At 39.2% G+C, this 20,097-nt stretch overlaps 1 protein-coding gene across 27 annotated transcripts in view; it reads left to right on the plus strand.

Moving 5' to 3' along the window:
- Window positions 1-20,097, plus strand: part of ank2b (ankyrin 2b, neuronal) — a 157,841-nt gene that overhangs the window by 82,230 nt on the left and 55,514 nt on the right. For 17 of the 27 annotated variants that reach the window (XM_046380268.1, XM_046380270.1, XM_046380264.1 and 14 more), the window contains exons 2-10: window positions 5,003-5,104; window positions 8,027-8,125; window positions 10,475-10,573; window positions 10,789-10,887; window positions 12,236-12,421; window positions 15,975-15,998; window positions 17,328-17,336; window positions 17,972-18,070; window positions 19,562-19,660. In XM_046380268.1, the coding sequence (XP_046236224.1) occupies window positions 5,003-5,104; window positions 8,027-8,125; window positions 10,475-10,573; window positions 10,789-10,887; window positions 12,236-12,421; window positions 15,975-15,998; window positions 17,328-17,336; window positions 17,972-18,070; window positions 19,562-19,660 (816 nt within the window). The remainder of the gene's footprint in view (window positions 1-5,002; window positions 5,105-8,026; window positions 8,126-10,474; window positions 10,574-10,788; window positions 10,888-12,235; window positions 12,422-15,974; window positions 15,999-17,327; window positions 17,337-17,971; window positions 18,071-19,561; window positions 19,661-20,097) is intronic. The other 10 variants (XM_046380262.1, XM_046380271.1, XM_046380272.1 and 7 more) reach the window with 2 other exon arrangements.

The following is a 20,097-nucleotide window of genomic DNA, read 5'->3' on the forward strand; positions in this document are numbered from 1 at the left end:
CCAGGCCTGACTCCAGAGTGGGATCCTGGTAACTCTCTGGGCAGGGTACACTTGCCCTTGTTTTTCCTCTTCATAGTGGTGGTGGTCTTCGTGAACCACGCTTTGTCTGGATCCTCCTTTAGGAACAATTTTCCCCAGGAGCTCCTACCATGGGAAAACTTTCCCGAACAACATAGCTCCAAGGATCATTCGGGAGCTCAAACCCTTGCACCATGACGAGGTTGCGGTTCAACTCACGTCTCGAAAACAGAAGCAGCTTTTTAATTGAATGAAATGTAAGGGGTGTAGTGGATTGGAATGACATTGGTTGCATTGATTGAAGTGCTGCTGTAATCTCAAAACAGTGGGTGTGCAAGGTAGCCCAAAGGAGCTTTTAATATCAGAAACACACACACACACACACAAACAGAGTGACACCTATGGGAGAAGTGCAGTTGCCAGTAAACACGGATACTGTTATTCTTTCCTGACACCTAAGAATAGAATGTACTTGTTCAATCAAGAAAAACATGGACACAGATGCAACTTATGTTTGTGTATATTCTCATTCCTGTTCTTGCGCTGGGCAAATATCCTCTTTTGAAGGTTAAAAATATTACTATTAGGTTACATGCTCCCATAAATATTAACTATTGGCTGAAGTAGCTAACATAGAAGTCAAGATAAGATAATTAGACTTTTCGTAGTCACACAGAGGGGAAATTCTCTTTGTCACAGCAGCACAAGGATAGTGAAGAAACTACTCAGAAAACACACCCGATATTTAAGTTATTTCACGATTTTCAAATTATTAGCAGTAAGAAGTAACTGTATTGCATTAGGAGTCGGGGGATGATTGCACAATGATTAATTGAAATTCAGTTAAACTGTTGCTTCACCTGCAATTATTTAAAATGTCTGCCAAGGAAAATGTCTTACTGAGCACAAAAGTTCATTGTTGACCTTGGAAACAGTGGTTTTACAAGACAATCTTAAGATCTACTCACAATCTTTTTATAGAACTTTGGAAGACATCACACATGTTTTATGGACATTGAGCTAAGATTGTTTTGTCAAACAACTGTCCCCTTAAGACTGAACTTTAACATGCAAATGCTAGAGTGCTTACAATAGTGGTCATGATAAACCATTTACCCTGATGAAAGCTGTTGAGATACAGTCCAGTTTAGTAAGCAGACTGTGAGTTAGATCTATTTGTTTGTGTGCTGGTTGTGGTGTTCTATGATGATTTCATGACATTAAATAATGTTAATATATTAAAATCACAATTTTGTACACGTAAGTGTTAGTATGGATCCAACTAACATGTATATTTCCATTGAGCAGAAGTTTTAGTCCACTTGAAGTATGAAGTGTTAGCACTGGAGCTAATTGTATTACCTGTACACCAGTATTACCACTTACTAGTGTGGACATATGGAAGATTTTTGCAAAGATAATACTTAAGAGCAACATTGCAAACTAGCTAACTGACAAACAAGTTGCAATAATTGTTGAAGATTCTGATGAAAACCTGGGAGGATGACTATATGGACAAAATGTATTAGTTTGTGTGTGTGTGTGTTATTCTGTAAAAAATAAATTTCACATATCCATTGACTGTTGTCATAACTCATAATGTGAATTTGTCTTTCAGAAGAATTCCAATTGCACACTCGAACAAGCATGCATACACACACACACACACACACACCCCTAAAGATCCAGCATACCTCTACCATCCATTTAAACAGTAGACAATTGATAGACAAGTGACACCCTTTGTGTTTTCCTGTGCTTACTTTGCTTGCTGTACAGACAGAAAGCCTAGTTGTCATGGTTACCTGCAGAGAAGGTAATGCTTGTCTCCTTGGTAACTGGGAGTGGTAGGGATGCTCCCAGCCTGGGCCAATTTTCTTACAGTTTTTGTGTGTGTGTGTGGGTGCGTGTGTGACTGGGTGGTCTGCATTATTGATAAAGCTCCTTGCCCTCCACAGATAAAGACAGTGACGCTGTAAATTAATGTTTAATGTACTATGTTGGTGAAAGAGCTTTAGACCGGTGCTCTGTCATGCTTGGTAGGTTTGATTCAGTCAAGAAGCAGTCTGTCTAGACATAACCTCAAACAAAGGAAGAAACAGATTGTTATAGAAACGAAACACGATACGATTTTAGAAAGACATGATGCGGTCATTGTTATTGGGGATATTTTCTTTAATTTCACTGAACTACCTAACTCAGTTTAACAGTAATGAAAGAAACAGAAACGCTCTGACCTTCAAGCTTGACGTAGGTTCCTGATATACTTTTGTTTTTTTTCTATTACATTTCTGTTCCTGTTTATTGGTGACTCGCCTGAAACATGTCAAGGTCATGTAACTGTAGGCCTTTAAAGGCACTGCACATTCAAAACATTTCCCCATCAAAGACAGTGACAAAGCTCCTTATATCTGTCAAACTATTTCTGTAGGAAGATGTCTGCCACAGTTCTCCCTTTACCTCCAATGTTAAAATGTTTTCCACTGGAAAAACCCCATTTGTCTTAGAGTCCTGTTGGTTTGAGTATCACTATAGAAACCCACCAGTCACAGAACGATGATTAGGGCAAGGCCTTGCATTATGTGACTCACCAACTCTGGGAGGGATATGCATATATTATCACACACACACACACACACACACACACACACACACACACACACACACGCACACACTTGGCTGTGTTAATGGCTGCTTTGTGTCATGCAAAAACAATGTCTCCCCTGTACAAACATCTATGAGGCTATATGAATGAGTCTTTTTCAGAACTGATGCAAGGTATTTTCTGTTTAATTGTGAATGAGACTGTTTTTTTGTTTTTCCATGATACCAGATTTTACAAATGAACCTGAATGAATGAATGTACCAGTGGCCTATGGACAGACCAAAGAACAGCAAAACGGATAAAGAGCTGTTTGAAAGATGAACAAGTTCTCACCAGCTGTTCAAATATAGCAGCTTGGTCAGTGTCCCCAGGCTTCAAACTACCACTTACCCCTATAGCATCAGTTTTGTAAAGTTAGCAATAACAAGTTAGTGAACATCAAGTAAGACTTTCAAAATAAAGCTTGCTGCCATGCATAGTATTTTGAGCGATTGTATCGGAAACGTGTGCATTGTTCAGTTATTGTGAGATACTTTGAGATTACAAAGTCCCGTATTCTTGGCTTCCAGCTGTTCATGTGACCAGATGTTCATCTGAATCAACCGTGTACTGGCTCATCTGAGGTTTTTGTACAAATCAGCTGCAACACGTCATGTAATGTGGAGAAATTGTCACCCATTGTAAATACAGGCTCTCGATTACTTTATCAAGAGCAGAGTAGGTGTCTCGTGCCACATGTGGAGGTGTTCAGCTTGCTTCTTTTATGAAGAGTTGGTGTGTGTCAGTACTGAGCAGTACAGCAGTGGCATATCCTGAGAATTGACCCGTATCAAATTATAATGTGGGTCAAGACCCTTTGAGCTCTGGCTTGTTTTGTTTCAGTTCAAGGGATCCGACCCTTCAATGTGATCACTTCATTAAAGCACTCTGACATTTTGGAAAATGTTCTCATTTAATGTCATATCCTGAGGCTTATAAGAAGATTGATATCAGACTTATTTCTCAGCATTCCATGCAGCAAGGTTAGCCTCAGGCCCCAGATGCCCCATTTATTGTGTATAAATGAATAGAAAAACACAATCAGCTGATATTAAAGGGTTTTAAGGTGTATCCCGCATTATTATATACTGTCTCTTTTTACATGTGTACATTACCCAATGAAACTGTGTTTAAGAAAATTACTACAAACAGTTGGTCAGTATGGCCCCCTAGCTCATTGTTGCCCCTGGGCTCCACTCCAGATTAGTCTAGATTAGATTAGAGATTAGATTAGATTATTACCCATGCTAATGAAGTGCTATTTATCAGATAGATTTTAGGTATTTTGAACAGACAACAAGGAGCTCATGAGACTGAGACATAGGAGAATTCTTGAAAGCCCTAACAAGGACAGATATCAAAATGTGGTATACAACTGCTACATCTATCTCAAACATGCTTGAAAGTGTCTGAAACTTAATTTATGTATAGTTAGCACACTGAAACATGGAGAAACATCAGTGTGGTCCTTTGAGGTGATCATGGCGATCTCCAGCAGCCGTGGGTGTGAGTGATGCAGTGCTGTTCTCTGCAGCAGCCAGAAACATTAGACCATGACTATCTGTATGTGTGTGAAGAGGACATCAGTGCTGAATCCTTTTGTCTGATCCCTGTGTTCTTTATCAGCAGTATGACGCTGCAGGTGACTGAAGTTGAGACAGACTGTGATGAAAGACAGAATACACTAATAACTGTCAATACTGAAAAAAAGCTACAATATCTGACCTCTGACCTTGCTGTGGAAGGAGTAGCACAGTTTGAATGCAGTAAAAATAAGCATGAGACAGTATTTTTCCACAGGAGGAGCAGAGAGCTGGGAGCTCTGAAAAAAAGGATGTAGCTTTAGTGAAGGCAGCAAGAGGAAAATGCTGAATTATTCTGCCTCCTTAAAGTCCTGGTCTGTTTCCAGCGTCCAAAAACAGACAGGGGACATGTCCTTCCCAAAGCAGAGACATACACATTACTGCACACTAAGGGAAAGAATGTGTATGTAGATAATTTATTTTGAGATTCAGACCAAGAAGCCATTTTTTCCTTTCTAGAAAACTAAAACTTGTTATTTACATTTGTTGTTTTTATTTATTTATTTTTTGCATATTTCACGTGTTGCTTGAAAAGCACTGACATAGTGCCCAGCACTAGGTTAATGGCTTTTTACAGTGGTTTTTTTATCATGTAAAAGCAATTTCATAGGGATTGCTTTGAGAAAAAATGTGAATCATTCAGCCATAAAGGCCAAATTACTTGGTTACCATTTGACAATCAGCTACTAAATGAAAATGTGGTTTGGTCATTGTGTAGGTAGTTTTTGAAAATGTATTTCTTCTGTGTCTCTTCCAGTCGGACAGTAACACCAGTTTCCTGCGAGCAGCGAGAGCAGGGAACATCGACAAAGTGTTGGAATATCTGAAAGGTGGAGTAGACATCAGCACCTGCAATCAGGTAGGAGACAGATAACGTGACATCACTTACAACCCCCGCTCACAGTCACACAATTTAAAAAACCCCCACCACAACACGTCAGCAACATCAGCTTTCATTCTTGTTGTGTTTGTGTCCTCCTGATGAATGTAATGTCGAATATTTTCTCTTTTTTTAACTCTCTTTTGGTCTCCTCCTCTCTCAACAAAGTCCTGAGGATAACATTTGGTTCTTTAGCTATTTTGTCATTCAGCTAGTTTGTCTGTTAGTCTACAGTGGATTTATCTGAGTTTTCTACTTAAAATAGCTGCTGCTGAAAATGATACTGAGAGAGAAGTTTGCATACCCCCAAACAATCAGATGAAAGATGCTAAAATGCTCTATAGAGCTGAAGGGAACAGCAAGGTAGAAGGCAGGGAGAAGCCAGTCAGATGGCCCGAGGCTGCAGAGAGACAACGGTGCGACATAAAAGTTTCTACGGTCACAAAACAACAGGTGACAACCTGAAATGGCAGAAGTGTTCGGCTTCTCGAATACAGCAGAATGGGCAAGATGGATCAGGGGACTTGAAAGGTTCCTGATTGCATCAGGACTAGCAGAAAAGGACGAGGAATATCAGGTGAATTCACTCCTATAATGCAATTGGGGACGCTGCTGAAGATATTCTTGTTGCCATCAATAAATGAAGATAAAAAGCACAGCTCTGTGAGTGAGTGCAGAAGCATTCATCACAGCAGTGCATAAGTTAGCAGACCATGGGGCTATATACTGCATCGTGTGCTTCAGACTATACGCAAAGTGAGACAAAGTGAGACTGTCAGAACACGACAGACTATCCTGCACGGCAATGCAGGGGGAGGAGATAACAAGCTGAACATGGACACCATTTAAAACACATGAGAAAAGTTTCGACACTCAGGAATACAAGACAAACAGAAATCAAAAGCCAGAGACCCACAGTGAAAAAGAGTGTGGAAGATGTGGCAAAGGACGCAAACATGCATGGAAAGACTGTCCGGCTAGAGATGTGGAATGCAGACAAACAGTACATTCAGTCACTCAAGGACTGCCAGACAGTGAACAGAACTATGCATTCTTAGTAGAAGTGGCCACACAAACTACAAAGCCATGGACTGAAGAAATTCTGAATGGAGAAACCATTACTTTCAAGATCGACACATGTCACTTCTGTTCCAGCAAGTGCCTACAAACCTGAGAAAACCATTAAAAAGACTGTTCAGCCCAGGGCACAACCCACTGAAGGTAAAAGGATGCTTTCAGAGCACAATGATGGCCAAAGGGTGTTGTACAGTGCGGCATGTGTAGCCTCTAGCAGTAGTGGCCATGGCATTGGTACGCAGAGCAGACAGTAGGCAGCATATCAAACAGCATTTCAAGGTCTGGGCAAGCTAAAAGAGTCAGTTATATTGTCACCACATTTCCAGTCCAGGGTGGATTCGAACCAGCAACCCTCCAGTCAGTCACAAGCCACTTCTCAAACCTCTAGACCATGGCTGCCACAGGTAATGGTGATGGTAAATCTGTTGAAAATCAGGTTTATGCCCAGCGCTGGTCGCCTTCAGCTGTCCCTCTGTTTCCTGTCCCCTCCACACATCTCCTGTGTTGTTCTGCTCCAGCCGCACCTCCTCTTGTAGCTGTTCTTGGCCCACCTGATTGAGTACTTAAGTTCACACTGAACTCCACTCTGCAATGAAAGGCCTCTTCTTCTGGTTCAGCAGGGCTTTAAGCTCAGGGGTCAGCCGGGATTTGTTGTTGGAGAAACACTGTACCCTCTGGGTTGACTAAGTGTTCTTTACACCGAAGTTGATGTGGTCTGTGATACAATTCGGTCGGACCATTGATGTCGTCACCATGAGAGCTGTAAAGTGTCTCCCAGTCTGTGGTTTGGAAACAGTCTGTCAGTCTCTCACTGGCCTCATCAGTCCTCACTTTCACAGACTTCTTCTGTGAAGACGCTCTTCTCACCCTGTGTATTCAGGGAGCAGGTGAACGAGACGGTGATCAGAGCGTCCAAGCAAGATAGAGAGGCTTGATTGTAGTCTCCGCTGATGAGCAGGAGGGACTGTGGGTGCTGTGTCTGCATCCTGGTCACTGGTCCACATCGTGGAGCAGCTCACAGACGGCTGCTGCGTCAGCCGAGGGAGGGATGTACACATTAAGCACAATAACATGCAGATACTCCCTTGGGATGTAATAAGGTTGAATGCTAACATTTGTGTGGCAATCTGTCAGTTTTCAAGCATGCTCTCTTATTTGGTGTTCCACCTCACCAAGCAGCACATGACACTCATAGGACCAATACAGATTATTAATAGTGCTCATGAGTGATTTATAGCTTGAAACTTCAAACACCACTCTGACCTACCATGTGTGCGAAGTTAGGGAGAAGTTTTTGTCAGTATTATTACCATTTGAAATATACCAAATCATCAATGAAATGACAAGCTTCTGTATTCTTTGTTATTACCGGTCTCTGCTTCTTGTGATATTTTGGAACTGTAATCCCTCCTGTGTTTGTATTTTCTCAGCCATCACCAATCAGCGTCAGTGATATTTGAGCGAAAACGCAACATGTTAGAATGAAAAAGAGGATGTTTGCTTGACCTGCACACACACACACACACACACACACAACTATTTATATCTTCATACCCAGGACTGGCTCCGCTCCGCGACAGCACGTGGTGCAACATCTAAGACAACTTTGATAGCTAACTTTGATATTTCAGTCTGTCCCAGCACATGTAATAGTGAAGTACAGCTGCTCACATTCAAAATATTGAAGCACAGGGAGAAGGGCAGTTCAGTTACCTGGAAGAGGTAATCCCTTCTCTATTCATTTGGATTTGTCTTTATTCTTTGTTGATGCTGGGTGGTTGAATGTTTGGGTTGACCTGTCCTCCCTTCTCATTTTTTCCCCAGAATGGTCTTAATGCACTGCATCTTGCAGCCAAGGAAGGCCATGTAGATCTGGTCCAGGAGCTGCTGGACAGAGGTGCAGCAGTGGATTCAGCCACAAAGGTGAGTTATCTCATCTTCCTACTGAGTGAACTTCAGTTTCTGAAAAGACATACATACATACATACATACTACACAGTCATTTTCAGTGTATTAATAAACAACATTTTTGTCAAATTTGGAAAAATCAGGTTTTATTGGTTTGAACACTGTTGTTCACTTTTATTTGATGTTAGTAGTATCTATATAACTAACTACCAATTGTTCATTTGTCACAAATAACTTCTATTAACAAACAGTTATTCATTTAAGGCCTTTGATGGAACCACACCTTACGACAACACTTGTTTTGTTACATGTTACAGTAATCTATCAGTTTTAATAGTAGTAAACTGTTGTGTGGTGTTGACAGTGTGACACTTATCAGAGGATGTCATATACGACACACTAAATATCTGTTCTGTAATTATTTAGCAATTTGTGTTAAAACAGAATCATCATCATCATCATCATCATCATCATCATCATCATCATGCATGATTTGAGTCTATCAAAAAGTCAGAGATCACGTTTCTGACTGACAGCCTACATTCATCTTTAGTTAAAGATATCCTGAATCCTGAACAAAAATTAATAAATAGTCAAAAGTAAAACATAAAGCAGTGACATATTTGATCAGCTGAAGTATTAATTAACCAAATAAATTAAACTATCTGTGTGATACAGCTGATGCCACGTTCTAAATTCCTTTGTTACATCAGTGACCTTTATCACAGGCCTACACATAATAATATAACAAATATTCATTAATAATTACATCTTTTTAAAACCAAAGGACAGTTCTGAATTGTGCGAAATTACCATAGTAAATAGTTCGAAGAGAGGATGGCATTATTTTCTGATCCCGTCTGAGTTGTTTCATGCATAAAACATATGATGTTTGCCAATTTAAAGATATTCTGCGTCCCTAATAGCTACTTAAAGAAATGTTTATTTAGGTGAAATTGCTCAATGGAATATGTGTATTGTCGCAGACAATACACGTCAGACCAGCAGTGACATCCTCACTAGAGGTTATACCTCCTCATCAGTCTTAGAACCAAAGAAGCCTTTTGAGAGGTGACCCGTTTTTTCCTTTCATTTGCCATCCATCACTATCTCACCATCATCCATATGGCCAACGTTCAGCTGCTGTGTTGCTGTGTACATTTTACTCCTGTGAGGAGTGACAAGCCGAAGTTACTGAGGCTTTGATATTTCAATTTCAGTTAATGGGATCATGTTAGCTATTTATTGATGTCAAGGTCACTGAGAATTGCAACTGCGTACTCTCCTCTTCAGTTATATAGCAGATCTATCAATATAGATTTAATGTAGCTACAGTAAGTATTGTAAATTAAAGTAAACCCAAAGAGTTTTAGGTGCTGATGTTATAAGACTGAACTGAAACCTCTCATGAGCATGATGAGCATGGTGAGCCACTTTTAATGAGGGTTGATTAACTGAATGAAACTTAATGAGAACAGTCACAGAGATTCCTTCATATTTATGACAGGTTATGTCATTGCACAAATAAAGTGTCACATGTGCGCTTGTGTCAACACGTGTGCAGCCTGTTACAGATGCTCCTGACTTTCTTTATTGTTTTCTTTTGTTTTTATTATTTTATGCTATTTTTCTTATGTTTTCACTTTTCTTGGTTGGGAAAATTGCAATGTCTGTAAGAAAGAAGAATTTACCCTCGGGGATAAATAAAGGAATTCTGATTCTGATTACAGAATTTTATTTTAACTGCTCACTTGTTAAAAGTGTGATAAAACTCAGCATTGTAATATACATAATGTTTAGTAGCACCACATTGTTTACATCCCTGTATACTAGCTAATGGTCTTCCTTGCATGTGTTTGCAGTATTGTAGCCACCTAGGGTATCGTCAAGGGAACCAAACCACCATCTCAGTTTACCATATTTATAAGTTATTATGTAAGCACTTAACTTAACTGTAACTGAGTGCATACATGAGTAAGCTGAGTATCATTGCTCCCAATACTATTTTGCACACAGAAGTATTAGAGACAGGCTATTTCCCTGTAGTAATCACAGTGTCAGGATGTAAATTTGTTAACCGCATCTACTACCAAATGAGATCAGAGATCCTTCAAACTATATGGAACTTAATGGGTACAAACCGATCTGCAATTCAGTAGACTTTGCTAAAATAATAAAGAATTTAGACTGGAACCCGCAAATACTAAGAGCTGTTCATTTTTGCAGGACATCAACTGTATTCAAAGATACTATCTTCTAATGAGCTGATGTCCTAAATAAAATGTGGTAACTTGTACTTGCCATCATTATTTTTAGAGTGTAATGCTTCTTCTCACTGTCCTTGTATGTTTTCTGTTATCCCAGAAAGGAAACACAGCACTTCACATATCCTCCCTAGCTGGTCAGGCTGAGGTAGTTAAGATTTTGGTCAAACGAGGAGCTGACATCAACGCACAGTCTCAGGTGAGTTTCTGCACTCTGCTGCTGAATTATTTAATTCTATATTCCCCTTAAAAGTCTTTGACAATTGACAATTTGACAACCCCTTTTGTCACTAATATCACGAGAGAGTTGGTTGGTGTTTTGTTGAGTAAATACAAAAGTTTTTTACATGGACTGTAGTTTATTATTTTATTGCAGTTTATTGGTAACCTTTTGTATTTGCCTGTGTGCTGCAGAATGGATTCACTCCTCTGTACATGGCTGCCCAGGAGAATCACCTGGATGTGGTGCGATACCTGCTTGAGAACGGTGGTAACCAGAGCACTGCAACAGAGGTGTGTATTTAAGAAGACAAACTCTACTATATCATACATAAGACATCCTGCGTACCTGGCTAATATTTAATTAATAAGCACTGAATACAAAGTAGATACGAACCTTGATGGAAATGCTACATCAAAATTCAAGGGTTCACCAACAGTTCACCATTTGAGAGACGTGAAAGTCTGTGCCAAATTTCCTGGCAACCTATTCAGGAGATATTGGGCCGTTGCACTCTGCATTAAAAATGTCAACATGCTAATGGAATTAGCAGAAATGTTATGAGACCACCAAAGTGACTGGGACACATCATCTGACCATCTGGGAGTCATGATGTCTATGCAAAAATATATGGCTTATTTATTTATTTTATGTATTCGTTGAGGCCACTGACCCTAGTGGCTAGCCTCAGTGTAGGTCATAAATCCCATCCCATGTTTTCTGTCATTTTATGTAGTTATGTATGTATGTGTGTATATATATGTATGTATATCTATCTATCTATCAATAGATAGTAAAATTGCATATATGCAGATCAGTCCACGTTTGTCCATACAGTGACTACAATGTCCACAGATGGATTATGGGTCAGAAAGCAAGTGTAAGGAAATGAAAAAGTTTGGCATGTTGGCAACTCTGAAAAAGCATATGAAACATTAGTGTCATCCCTATGTTTTTCGAGAGAGGACAAACATGAGCTTTGAACAAGGGTTCACTTTGCTTTCACTGAGTAATTAATCATATGAAATAAAAGAACCACACAGAAACTCCATGCAGAAGGGCCCCAACCAGGATTTGAACCTGGAACCCTCTTGCTGTGAGTCAGTGCTAACCACCGCACCACCGTGCCGCCCACATTCAGTGTCGTGGTGTTTATTTTCGTGGTGTTTATTTTGAAAGGTGGATGAAAACGCTTGAGTAGAGACAACCCTGCATTGAAACTTGGAAACTTTGGCTAGCTCAGCTCCCTGGCTGTTAATAGTGACTTGTACAGCCTTGCTAACCGAAGTACTTGCCTGGGATGGATTTTTCTGACTGTGATTTTTCTGTTTCTTGGGCATTATGACGTGATACTGAGTACAGCAAGTTACACAGAGGATTTAAACAGCTGACTAACAAAAAAAGAAATGGTTGGTGCAATATATTACTTATAATGCGGAGAAGTCAACACGGAGCCTCTGAAAACCATGTGGGAGTACACAGTATATAGACTATTTAGAACTGAGCAATCATCTAGAAATTAGACAATAGATATATTTTATAGGTATGTCATATTAAATATTAGATAAACACCTTGCTGGATGTTCCCACATTAAAGATTTGCTGAGAACAACCTCTGCCTTCTCATCCCTGTCTATCCAGGATGGATTCACCCCTCTGGCCATCGCCCTCCAACAGGGCCACAACCAGGTGGTCTCCATCTTACTGGAGAATGATACTAAAGGCAAGGTTCGCCTGCCTGCTTTGCACATCGCTGCCCGCAAGGATGACACCAAGTCGGCTGCCCTGCTCCTCCAGAACGACCACAATGCTGATGTTCAGTCGAAGGTATGCTGATGGTGCTGTTTGTATTTGAATGGTTGGCATGTGTGGAAGCAGTGTGGAGCTATGCTTTTGTGCCAGTGTGTCCATACTGTGGAATGAGGAATGAAGTCTCTGGGTTAGATGAGACTGCAGTGGATTTAGCTAAGTAACTAAGCTTGAATATCTGGTGATATATGAGGAATGGAATACAGAAGGTAAAGTGTTCAAAACCAGTGTAGCTTATATGACATTGGTTTTTAGAAAACCAACACGTGGGGTTCACACATGACCTTGACCTTGTTTACCTCTGCTATTAAAATATGATGTGTATCTGGATAAGTTTTCCTGATAATCTAATATAATAATCATGCCATTCTCATTGTATTCTATCTTCAAAATAATCACAAGGTCTTAGTTTTTGCTCATTGTGGAAAGTGGATGAGTAGGTGGAAAGCTGGCAACAAACAGTTACATGGAAGATGATGTTATAGGCCAATTGTGCGACTTTTTCTACAGGGCTGAGCTGTATTTGTAATGATGACATTAGTGCCTGTGGTGATGATGTTAATACTCTAAGTGATGAGGTTTCTACCCACAGTGATGACCTCTTAGCACATAGCACTGACATTCCTACCTATCCAAGGTCTGTGTTTTTATACACACAGGTAATGTGTGGTAAAACAGTTTTATCTATGATTATGATGGTTGTGGGATGAGATCACTTACAGATGTGTATACTCTCCATCATGAATAATGATCGCAACAGTTATTTTCAAAAAAAGACCAGGTTGCATTGCAATTAATAGAAATATTTGAATTAAAGTCAACAAAATTATATGAATTGGAATCAAATTCATGAAAACATGTAGTACTCAACTTTGATTTCTTTTAATCATGACCACAATATTTTCTCAAGTTTAACCAACACCATAGAGTTGGCAGCTAAGAAAATGTTCATATGAATGATTCTTATGTAGGTCATTTGTAGCTGTTTCAATTGACACCAAAAGAAAATATTTTTTGAAAAAAGTTCATCAGAAAAAGCACACATATGGATTGTGGGAAGGCAACAACACTGGGCAAGACAGGGAGGAAAATTCATTCTTGTGTTACTCTCTATTCAGTTTCTTGCAAGTGGAGCAAAGGTTGGAAGCTAGTTCAGTCAGTCAGCTCAAGCTGCACTGCTTGAACTATAATATGACCAAACAAACACTTCCGGTTTGGCAGTGAAGAAGCTGAAGAATTTCACTCCTGCCCTACTATCTGACTCTGGCAAGTTCTGTCAGCTGTGGATGTGGTCTGGAAAACTGGATGTTATTGTATCACACTTTTGTTTCAGTGAAGATTTTCCTTACCTTGGTGAAATATCTAGATACCAATTACAGCAAGTGTAAATAAGGTCACTCATAATATGATTAAGCGTGTGACAGAAGAGCACTTTTTTTTTTGCAATGTACTTTTCCCAAGAAGCTGAATTCCTGTGCATAGTGTGTGTTTCCATCTGTCTGTCTATGCGTCTCTCTTCTTCCTCTTCTTTCTCTTCCTCTCTCTCTCTCACTGTCTCCTGGTCCTGCCACTAATTGGGTCTCTCCCTCTTTCCCCCCCCCTCGCTGCAATGGTGTCGAATTGGAGCACTGTCCACTGCACGGAGTGTGTCTGCAAGTTGTATGGTGGTGATATTTAAGGCTGCATGCAACCAATGGGTGGTTGGAGGTTATATTCAATATTGCTTTTTGACCACTGACAAGGGATTGCAGAGTTTAAAGTGTCAATCCAGTACCAGTGGGAATGCACAGTTATCAAATTTTTAGTTGTGACTCTTCCTCTATACCAGGCGTGTCAAACTGGTCCACAGGAGGGCCGGTGTGGCTGCAGGTTTTTGTGCCAACCAACCAAGAGCACACCATTTGACCAATCAACTGTCTGAAGACGGAGATCAGTTGATTAAATGAGTCAAGTCTGGTGTGCTGCTACTTGGTTGGAAAGAAAACCTGCATCCATCAGGTTCACACCGGCCCTCCTGTGGACCAGTTTGACATGCCTGCTCTATACCAAATAGTGACTTAAAGTGACATGGCTAGAGTGAAGATGATTTACTGCACTATATCCTAGTTTATCAGTCTTAACGTAGTTATAGTACGTTTCAACAAGGCACCAATTAAGTTTTGTTTTATTGACGATGGTAGCCCAGTGTTTAAGCATACGTTTAGTATAATGTGTGGTTCAGCTGTTGCAATGCAGCCATGTTCAATACTGTATGAGTAATAAGAAAGGCCCAGAGGAAAACGACTATAAACGGCAGCATGTACAGTCATATTCAAACACATGTACGCATAAAGCACATATTGCTGTCACACGGGTACAGTTTTATTAAAATACCTTGGAAAAAGCAGTCCAGTGACAGCTGCCTGAAATGTTCTGCTTACATCTCCGTTCACTAAACAAAGATTCTTATAAAAAATGTAGCTCTTATAGAGTGCAAAGCCATTGTTAAAAACAAATCAAAATAAACCTCCTTATTCCCTTCTGACTTGATGTACTACTGCATTTTAGAGGATATGGTGCACTTTGTTTTTAGATAATCTAGTTAAACTGCTGCATATTTACAACCTGTCTGATGATCTCACTGCTTGTGTTTGTTATCCTAGCTAAACTGTGTCACTGCGAGTACAATGTTACTGTAACCAGTAACCAGGTTGCAGTAAAGCAGAATTATCCTTTAAAGAGACACAAGGTTTTGCTGTACTGGTAATAGAACTGTTCGAATGTTTACCCATGACATGCTAAAATGTTCAAGTACAGAAGAGTTATAGGGTCAGCAAGCTCACTCAGTAATGTTAGTTACGCCCATTTGTCTATTCAAAGTTTCCTAACATTCATTTTTGAATTTTTTTAATTTAAGTGACTTTATTAATCCCAAGCTGGGAAATGACTTCTCTGCATTTAACCCATCACTGATTGAAACACACACACATGCAACACGCAACATGCATAGAAACACACGGAAGAAGAAGCGCCCGGGGAGCATATATTGGGGGTTAAGTGCCTTGCTCAAGGGCACATCAGCTGGCGAATGAGGGGGTGGGGACATTATCACTCCACCACACCACGTTTCTCCAACCTCGGCTGCCAAGCTGATGCACGTAAAGATTAATCAACATTTTTTACAAGTGTTTAATTCTTTTATCGAGCAAAAATGTTGAATATTTGTTTGTTCCAGCTTCTCTGGATTGATAAGTTGCAATGAACATTTTTTCAGCATTCTTTAAAATTCTAGACCAAACAGTTAAACCCATGAACAAACAAACAAACTGATTGCTCAACAATGAAAACAATCACTAATTGCATCTCCACGAGACCTTCGGCTTTGATGTGCCTCACCTCTGTGTGAACTTCACATCACTGCTCTGGGTTACCACATGAAAGGGAAGTGACCCACCACAGCCACATGGCTGCTCAGCTTACTGTCTGACTGCACAGCTGCTTCTGAGCTGCTTTGCATCCGTCTACAACGCAGTAATGTGTTAAACAAGCTGAACTGAACTGATCTTTCACTTCTTCATTCCCCCTGCTTCAGATGATGGTCAATAGGACTACTGAGGTATACACACGCTCCTTTAATTCTCCACAGGTTCACTATGCAGTCCCATCCCTTTATTATTTCTCTTTTCTTTCCCTCCACCATTTATTTGTTTTTATTTCCATAGCACTGCATGGTATAAATAAAACGTGCATGTGTAAATAAATAATTTGGTTACTTTTCCCACAGTTTATTTTGGTTTGGTATGATAAGAGACGCAGTTGACGTTAATGGCCAAGCTGCTGCTTTATGTCCTGTGCTCAGGCACTGCATACCTTCTGCCTATCTTCAGTTTTTGTCTTTAGATTTTGTTTATTCGTACTCTGTATGTATTTCATTCTCATTTTTTTCCAGGTTATATTACTTTTGTCACCAGCCCCTTTTGCATCATTATTGAGATGTATGTTTTATTGATTGATTTTAAGTCAATACATTTTTCTACCGCAAGGTTTTGATTTGATGCATACTTTACTAATGCATTTTAGGAGCAGTCATAAATGTATACTGTTATTAGTCTGTCTTGTAAGTTTGTCTGTTTATGTTGCTTTGCATGATTTACAGAGATGCACTATGAACTACCTAGTTCAAATATTGGTTAAATAAATGTAAATATTACACCACATGATTTCATACATGATGAAGTATGGAAGTCCAGGGCTGCCAAAATAAAAACAAAATTATTTACTCCAGTTGAAATTTAATTTTCCATCTGTGTGCCCATGGTGTATGATGAAATGAAAATGAAAATTATATTATGTTAAAGTGATAAAAATGCTATTTTTATTTTCATGTTTGAAAGTACATAATTGCTAGCAAATTGCTAGTAAAATCTTCAATTTATGGCGGTATTTTGCTTTGTTTTGCTCAGGATTATTTGTCACTAGAATTTTTATTTTTATTTTTCATTTAATGCATTTTTAAAAGTGATAAGTAAAATCTTTTCTTTTTGACATATTTAATGTACACGCAAATGGGAAATTTAAATTGATGAAATTATTTTATTGTAGTATTGAAAGTGCTGGTCATCCATACTAACTGCTTCCTGATCAAATATTTCAAATGCATGCTTTCTTTATCAAAAATATCCAAATTACAAGTATATAACTTTTATTTTTTAAACTGTAGCAAACAATGCAAGTCAATAATGGTATGGGAAAATCTGAAAGCTTTAAAAATAAGACCTGCATGGCTAAAAACTTGACATTCTATAGCATGTTGCATTCATATTACCTTAATTTGCACCATTCTAAGCTTTTGACTGTGTAAAGTTTTTAAACCATCACGTTAGTCACTGTATTCTTCACACTTTTGTAAACAACTTTTTCACATAAAATCGGACCACACTTACAGAATGGCAAGGTAAGGCAAGAATTTCACAACTACTCCAACCTGCTCTGCAGTCTCTAACTTTTCGCATATATTTCTCATTGCTAACTCTACTACTTCTATGATGTACAGTTAACATAGTGCACTTTGGTGTTGATCAGAAATAAACTCTCTTCATTAAGTGACACTTTGTGATTTTAATATAATTTGGTGTTGTTTGGGTAGCTGTCTGTCTATATGTGATTCTTGATGACAGTCTGTGTGTACTGTACATCTGTTTGTTATAATTTTTTTTTTCCTTTTCAAATTTTTTTTTTTCTCAAAAAATATTTTTAGAAGCTGAGGAAAGCTCTTCCTCTACTTTTGTTTCTGTGGTTGCTAACCTGCATGGATTTGACATGTCTGAGTATGTTTTGTTTGGTTTTGTTTTTGAGTTGCGTGTATGGATGCTACACATTCTGACTTGAATATTTTCAAATATTTTTTTTTCTTTCCAGTGACTTTTTCAATTTTCTTTGCTTTCAGTTTAGTTTTGTGATGCTTGATCCAATTGCTGCATGCTGGGAAGACTAAAGATCAAGAGACAAGAATGAAAGTTCAAGGACATGAAGTAAAGGCTCATGTCTGACCTCTCTGCCCCTCTCTGTGTGTCTGTCTCTTTCCTCCAGAGTGGATTCACCCCCCTACATATCGCTGCCCACTATGGCAACGTCAATGTGGCCACACTTCTGCTGAACAGAGGGGCAGCAGTTGACTTCACAGCAAGGGTAGGATTCCATATGTTTGACCTTGGAGCAGGAGACAGAAGGGCTAGTTCTCTCACTATTCATCAGTTAACTATGGCTGTTGTCCCTGTCTTTCTCCAACCTTAGTGCCATTAACTTTTAAAGTTGCCTGGCCTTAACCCTAACTCCAGTAGTTGCCTAAATACACCACACACTACACAGGAAGACAGCCATGATTTCAGACATCTGATGGAACAAATACACTTCTGGTTTAATCAATCCAGCTATCACAGACTGCACAACAGTTTTTACTCATGCTACATCCATGTAACCACAACCCACATCACATTTTTACACAAAGTTTAGTGTAGATTAGTTTTGGTTTAGTTTCATTTTTTTTGTCTCAAAACTGTGCATGGATGCATTGACTTCAGCAAATCGTGTGTTGCATGTTTTTTATGTTTTATGTCTTATGTTATTCTTTTTGTATTTTATTTTTTTCCTTTCTTAATGCACCACATATGTTGTCACATTAGTGAAGCAGTAAACATTGCTTACTTTAATTTCTGGCCTTTCATTTGTTGTGTTTTGTCCCTTTCATCAATAAAAACCAGTTCAGATGTTCTATTTTAAGCAGTTTGAGTAGTGTGGATAAAAATATCTCTTTCCTCACCTTGCACCCTGGGAAAAAAAACAACAAAACACAAAAATCACTGACACAGCAGGACTTCAGAAAAACATACTCATGGGATTGATTATGTGGCAAGGTTGCAGAGACAAATTGCATATGTTGAAAAGATATATGTTGAAGCAGATATATATGTGACACAGCAACAAAGTAGTGAGTAGAGTTGAAAAGCACAAATTAACATTCGTGTATAGCATATGGCATGTAGATTTAATGTGTTTCATATGTTTGAGTTGGGGGCGGCATGGTGGTGCAGTGGTTAGCACTGTCGCCTCATAGCAAGAGGGTTCCAGGTTCTATGGAGTTTCTGGGAGGAGTTTGCATGTTCTCCCTGTGCCTGCGTGGGTTTTTTCCGGGTACTCCGGCTTCCTCCCACAATCCCAAGAACAGGCACATTAGGTTAATTGGCTACTCTACATTGCCCCTAGGTGTGTGGTTATCTGTCTTTGTGTGTGTCAGCCTTGTGATTGACTGGCAACTAGTCCAGGGTGTACCCCGCCTCTCACCCGTAGTCAGCTGGGGTAGGTTCCAGCCCCCCCCCTTTACTAAGTATTTTACTTTTCAACTTGTATGGTAAAGGGGGTTTTATTTGGCATAAGAAGAGTTTTGCTTTTGAACTGTCAGTTGTTGCTTTAGTCTATTTATGATTCATATTTTTAAATTTCTTCTCTGCATACAGTATTTTCACTGTGTGGGTTACATTTCAATATCAATATCAGTATATCAGTTTTAATCAATACTTTGTGTATTATATTGTGTATTGTGCGTATTTGTATTTGTGTAATATTTTGATGGGACTAAAACAAAATCCAAGTTAGAAAAGTAATTTTTGTACCTTCCTGCAGAATGGGATTACTCCTCTACATGTGGCATCCAAGCGTGGTAACACTAACATGGTTGGCCTGTTACTGGACCGAGGCTCTCAAATTGATGCTAAAACAAGGGTGAGTATAATGAGAACAACACAGCTATGGTGATGGTATCTTCTTCACAAGGTACAGACTAAACATTCTGATTAAAAGGGAATGTGTCTCAAAATAACAGCTTAATACACATCTCTTCTTTCCTTTTTACTAAACCAAATCCATTTCTCCACATTTGTACTAACTGAACACCCTTAGGTCAATTGTTTCCTCTATTAAAACTACCCGGTCTCACACCAGCGTGTAACAGACCTACTGGTCAACCACGACAGGGTCCCATTTTGCCTAGATGTCTTAGCCCTGAGAAGTACACACTCATTTGGTGGTCTAGTCAACAATAATGCATATGCAATGTCTGATTACACTTTCAAAATAAAGCTTCTTGAGAAACACTTCAGGTAATGGTTGCAGTTTGGTCAGGTTTAGGCGAATAAACTACTTCAGTAAGTTTAGGAAAA

Source organism: Scatophagus argus, chromosome 23, assembly GCF_020382885.2.
Source record: "Scatophagus argus isolate fScaArg1 chromosome 23, fScaArg1.pri, whole genome shotgun sequence".
NCBI classification, from domain to species: Eukaryota; Metazoa; Chordata; class Actinopteri; family Scatophagidae; genus Scatophagus; species Scatophagus argus.